General features: G+C 44.0%; 2 protein-coding genes across 2 annotated transcripts in view; one reads left to right on the plus strand and one right to left on the minus strand.

Moving 5' to 3' along the window:
* The window catches only part of SARC_02735 (small nuclear ribonucleoprotein G), a 2,301-nt gene extending 1,957 nt beyond the window's left edge, over nucleotides 1-344 (minus strand). Inside the window, exon 1 of the mRNA XM_014303502.1 lies at nucleotides 184-344. Within this exon, the coding sequence (XP_014158977.1) occupies nucleotides 184-218 (35 nt within the window). The 5' untranslated portion in view covers nucleotides 219-344. The remainder of the gene's footprint in view (nucleotides 1-183) is intronic.
* Nucleotides 345-3,480: 3,136 nt separating this feature from the next.
* Nucleotides 3,481-6,247, plus strand: SARC_02736 (hypothetical protein; the record flags this gene model as incomplete). The annotated part of the gene is made up of 4 exons (XM_014303503.1): nucleotides 3,481-3,533; nucleotides 3,925-4,124; nucleotides 4,514-4,697; nucleotides 5,887-6,247. The coding sequence occupies exons 1-4, from the start codon at nucleotides 3,508-3,510 to the stop codon at nucleotides 6,245-6,247; spliced, it is 771 nt and encodes a 256-aa protein (XP_014158978.1). The 5' UTR covers nucleotides 3,481-3,507.
* Nucleotides 6,248-6,287: the final 40 nt, after the last annotated feature.

A 6,287-nucleotide genomic window follows, 5' to 3' on the forward strand; every position in this document is an offset into this window, starting at 1 on the left:
CATTTATGAATAGATGGTTATCGACGATATGTCAAATAGATGGATATGCAGTCTGGGTTATTTAACCACAGACTGCCTCCGGAGAAAACTTACAATGGTTTGTGCAAAGCTTAAAATACACATCAGCAGTCAAGGCGCTTTACGGTAACGCCAAATAAACAGGAGTGCAAACAGCAAACTTACTTTTTGATTTCTGGGGGTTGAGCTTTTCCTGGCATGTTTGTATATTAGAGAAGTATATGTAAGTGTTTGTGTAGGGTTACTATATACGCGATAGTCTCGACTGTATGTGTTCGTGATTACCAGATACGTATTTGTCGTCGTGTATTACTTTATTTCACAAGAAGTATCCATAAGCTGTTTTGAAAGGAGAGCTTGTGTTGGAAAAGCCAAATCTCAATTTCGGTAGCGCATACTCACACGAGGAGTCATCAGTCCGGTGTCGCGAGTCGAGGTACAAAATTGGTTGCACCTATTAGTATGTAAAATGGGCTGAAAATGTCAAGAGAAATATTTTAGGTGCCAAGAGAAATATTTTAGGTGCACATTGCACAACTTTCGGTTTCGGCTTGGCGCTTCCCCTTATTCATCCAATAGAATATCAGTCTCTAGAACCGGCTCTTTTTCTGACACGGAATTAGATTTTTTTTTGTATCAAACATGTTCGTATTGTAGTCCTAAATCTCAATACCAGCTCAGAGGTGCAAACTGATAATTTTTATTCACCAGGAACTTTTTATATAATATTAAAAAAAATAAATTTAAATACATTAGTTTTATTAATACCGATCTATCCTCAACTAGTAGTACATAGTCCAGGAACTATTTTCAACATTAAATAAAAGTATTCTAATTTTAATACTTTTAGTCTTGAAATTTAGTATGTACCCGTTGCCTCTTCTTGGGCAAGAAGGGCTGAATATTAAAAAAAAACGGCAAAGGAGTCAAGAACTGACAACCCGAACCGGCACAGTCTACAGTCTACGAACTAATACATAAAGCACAAATTTATAACTAATAGTCGACCTTTGATAAGAGTCATCTCTAAATACCTCTTTTAATATTTGGTGCGTGTTATCAGTTTGATCTCTGGAGCTTTCGATATCGATTACTCGATCAACCATTCCAAGTTTTGGCGGGACATGCATTCATGTATTCACGTGCACTTAGATAGCCTCGCACGCTGTATGTTTAGCCGAGTCCAGTTAAGTGGTTCACTGGGCTTCCGTTGAAACGCATGCATGTTGAACTGACCACACCTGGATGCCAACAGCAAACCCCTGCATGCGTATCACTACACTGTCACTACATTCACTTCCTAAACATTATCAACAGTAAAACACATCGCCTTTGATATCTTGATCAGTAATATTCGATTGTGTACCGCCGTAGCTGCGGATACGATGCACTATGAGTCAGAATCACCACGCCCAAGAGCTTGCTCTGTCTGCTATTGACTTGGCATCGTCCGACGCACTACATGCGTACACTAACCGCACAACCCAAACGCAACCACAACCGCATGTACAGAATCAACCGCAGGCACAGACACATTCGCAAGAAGCCCCCGAGACGTTGCAGTTGATTCACACACATGATATGGATATTAGTACTGACTATGTACAGGCTTTCGGAACGGGGGGTACCAATACAAGCCAACAGAACCACCTCTCAGATCCGCTCGCACAAGCGCATGCCAACACGCACACGAATGCCAATACCCACATGCATACAGTTATGCACACATCAACACAGTATGAGATAGACCATGACGCTGAACAGGGCATACAGCCGCTGATGAACCTGCAGGCATCGACGCAGACACAAGAGCACCAGCCACCACAGCACCCACATCAGTCGACGCAGACACACATGCACTTATACGCACTCACCCACCCACAGGAACTGACCCAATATCAACCTCAAACAGACGCATTAGCCCTATTTTCGAATACTGAGTTAGGCGGTGGTGCTGGAGGTAGTGGCGTTGCTACGCTGTGGTCGACTGAGGACTTCTTCAACCACCAGACTCATGGGCGGGCATACAGTCGAGACGAGATTGATTCGGGGAGGTTTGCGAGGTTTGAGAAGTACTTTCTCATTCTTACGCACAGTAACCCCGAGCACGAGGTCAAACAGACAGCCTTCTGTCGGCTGTGTCCGCTCACGGAGACGGTGAAGACACTCAGTCTGAGCAACAGCACAAACCTGTTCCAACATCTGAACAAGCGCACGGGGAAAGCCGAATCGGATATGCACCGCCGGGCGTATGAAGAAATCAAAAACATCATCAGCGACGGCGCAGGTATGTGGCCATGTGTACACCGACACTCATGTCTTACTGTGGTGGTTTAGTTGCAAAGATGTACGATGCGAGTGAGTGTATTTTTTGGCTCCATGTCTCCAAGTGTATGTTTCTTCAAACAGTGCATGCTGCTGTGAGCTTTAGCGCATCAGAGTATATTGGTACACCATACGCGATTCCATGTCGACTTTCGATGAGTACAATATCACCGAGTTCAGACAAAATTACACATGACAGCAACCATTGCGTACATACAGCTGCAACCCCATCTGAAAATCAAGCCACACCGGTGAAATGACAATATCTTGACAGATACTGTTCATATTCTATGCATGCTGACACTGCTTTCAGTGCAGCAATTCGGTACGAACATGGCTTTTATGTGTGACATGTCAGTGTGTATATGCATCCCAGGGCATTATATATGTGCACTCTCACACACAGTTTGAAGCATGTGCTACATACATGCATACACTGGTATTGTATGGACACGTACACACGTATGTACTTCCTTTTCAAATCGTATATATACTTCTTATGGCTCTTCTATGAACAGGCGTTTGCATCGACTTTAGATTATACATTCTCCCGCATCAACAGTTCGGTATTTGTAAATGTATTTTATATTTACATGCACATCTACATGAGATATCCAAATTTACACTTGTACATGCATACGTTAACACATACGTACATACACACTCACTCGCTTTCAAATACATACGCATACTTAAACAGCTTTACAATCTCATGTACAGTATCACGCGGGCACATACACTGTCATCTAAGTGCAGGCGTAATTCAAACACTCGCACCATGCATGCAGAAGTTGGCCTCAACTCCAAATTTCCATATCACATATATATATATACAACAACAAGTATGCATGTATCAACCAGTCAGACATATATCAATAATCAAGCTGCTATCACGTCCGCATTCAGAACCATGATCTCAGGCAGCGCCTCGCAACTGTCTTATGAATGTACACCTCATGCACTCACACAGGTGCACTGTATAGAGCAGGCGTGCTCGGTTTACAGTCTCGACCACGCACGCTCTCATCACACCAGAGGAGTGCGGCAGCGAGCATAACACTCTGGCCGGACGAAGGCTTTGATACCATTGCAGAACTTGGACAAGTGTTTAGGAAGGATGAGGAGCTCAGCAATAACAAGGCGGCGTACTCACAGTACTTTTACATGGTCAAGAACCGGGAGGAAATGAGGTGGGTAGAATTGCAGTACCTGGTGGATGAGTAGACGGTCGAGTATGCACAGGCACGGGTAGACAGTCTTCTATGCAGCGCTTGTGTCTGTATGTGTGCGTTTGGGGTCGTGAGAGTTCTTGTTCTAAATGTAGCTCACGAAGAGCGCACGTTTGCGAACCACGGATGTACATCTATTCATGAGGAAGTGGGGTACTCCACGGTTTATTGCACAGTAGTCTGATTTCTGAATGAATACGTATACATTTGAGATTTTTTTTTTTAAACGAGATACTTGGTTTTGATTGGCCTCACCAGCCCCGTGCGAAAGAAACGCGCACCCGAACCATCGAATGAACCTCTTCAGCCGCAGAAAGACTAAACAAGGACATGCACGCACCCGCACACGCAGGTTTGCCTTCTGCCGCATATGTCCGATACATGCCAACACAAAGCCCATCCGATACTACAACCCCAGTAATCTGGCACAGCATCTGCGCAAACAAAAGTTCATGACACCCGACAACCCCCACACCTTGGCCTACGAACAAGTGCAAATGACCCTCTACGACCGATCGCAGGGGATGAGAGTCAGGAGAGGCACCGCTACAGGTACCGCACTTTCTTTCACACACGTTGATGTTTTGTTTGTTTCTAGGTTTGTTGTAGGATAGTCTTCTAAAATCGTCACCGTGCACGTGATGGTTGTTATTTTGTATTGCATGGTGAAATGCACTCGGATATACCCAGAATAAGCACCGATGTGCAAAGTTGCGTATCAATGAACGCCAAGACGTTCTCTGAGGGTTCCACAGCCACGATGCCCAGGAAACGGTATAGTGACAAGGCGCGTATAGCGCAAACACCCCAACTTCCCTTTTTATCTCTCACTGCCCATTGTCTTGAGTCATTGGGATTTCTAATACCCGCACCGACAACGCACCTATATTCAAATTAATTGAACCGTGTACTGCTGGTCCCCTGGGATTACGCTACCTCAGGAAGCACTAGTCCAGATATACATGCGGAAGTGGCGAGGCATGACGAGACCCATGGGCATTCTTCGCTACAGACGGTAGATACGGTGGTTCCTATGTGGGAATTGGACGATATGTGGACTTGTCCGGCCTTCTCAAAGTTCACGCCCGGGGATCTGGTCAGCTCTAACATCTCACATTATACTAAGTATGTGCCAGTTGGTTTTGGTGTTGGTGTGTGTGTATGTGTGCGATGGCTTTCCGAGGTATATATATCATCGGGTCTATTGATGTATGCTTTCATGCACTGGCGTGTGTTCTGTTTGTATATTACTACATATGCGCCTGGTTGCTTCTATGGACAAGCTGGGCGTCTGGGGCGATAGTGCCGTACAGTGCGCGTTGTAAGGTCTTACGTACGTGTCGATCACACGCGTGCATGACGCATATATGATCGGGCACTGTATGTGCTAATCCCATTGTGACTTGTCACTGTATAGACATCCGGCTCGAAACTCAATATAACTGACTGTATTCTGCTTGCTTCTCGGTCTTCATGATCTGATTGTACTGTCTCCAAAACTTTTATATTGGGCACACAAATGTTCTGCGGTTAAGCCCAGACCTATACAAATACATGCGGAATACCTAGACAACATACATCTTCGACTTTCATTGCCTTAAATATGTACACATGCACCTCTGATACATGCGGGTTTTCGTACTTTTGCTTGCCAATTCCCACAACACATGATACTTTTCATCGGCGAGTTTCATGACACCACGTCATCTAAAATCTCCCTTTATTCTCAGGTGATCCATTCTGCTGAGCCGTATCGGCAAGGAAAGTTATCATGATAACATTACGCACTCCTCTATTCATCTACCCATCACTGAATTTATCAGCAAAGTAATCAATATCACAATGTCCGCACACACTCCACTTTATTAAGATCTTCATTCTACTGAAAGATATATCAACATAAGCTTATATCCTGATGTACTTTCACACCCCTCTTTCTTCAGACTCTCAATACTACTGAAAGATATTACAAATGAAGGTTGTATTCTGATGTACTTTCACACCCCTCTTTCTTCAGATTCTTCATTCTACTGAAAGATATTACAAATGAAGTTTGTATTCTGATGTACTTTCACACTTCTCTTTCTTCAGATACTTCATTCTACTGAAAGATATAATAAAATAAGTTTATATTTTAATGTACTTTCACACTCCTCTTTTTTCAAATACTATATTCTACTGAAAGATATAATAAAAATATGCTTATATTCTGATGTACTTTCACACTTCTCTTTATTCAGATACTTCATTCTACTGAAAGATATCATAAGCTAAGTTTATATTCTGATGTACTTTCACATTCCCCTTCATTCAGATATTTCATTCTACTGAAAGATCCCGAGACCGGCGACAGATACGCCGCCTGCCGGATCTGCCCCCTCTCCGCGTCCTCCAAGAAACTCAAAGTGCTCAGCCAAAGCAATCTCAGGCAGCACCTGTACAAGCGCAACACGGAACACAAACGTGACTACCACCGTGTAGCCTACGATCTAGTACAGAGAGATATGGCCCTTGCACGCGGAGAGGCTGCGGCCAAGGCTAATGCGAATGCGACTACGCATGCGATGACAAACGGGAAACGACACCTCCCTGAATCGACTTTGCTGCATGCGACTTCGTTGGTGGAACCTGCGGCTATTCCTGGTGAGCTGGAGGATATATATGTCTGTATATGAAGACGTGTGTGTAAGTATGCATATGTCTGTGTGCTCGCGA

Source organism: Sphaeroforma arctica, assembly GCF_001186125.1.
Source record: "Sphaeroforma arctica JP610 unplaced genomic scaffold supercont1.126, whole genome shotgun sequence".
Taxonomy (NCBI): domain Eukaryota; class Ichthyosporea; order Ichthyophonida; genus Sphaeroforma; species Sphaeroforma arctica.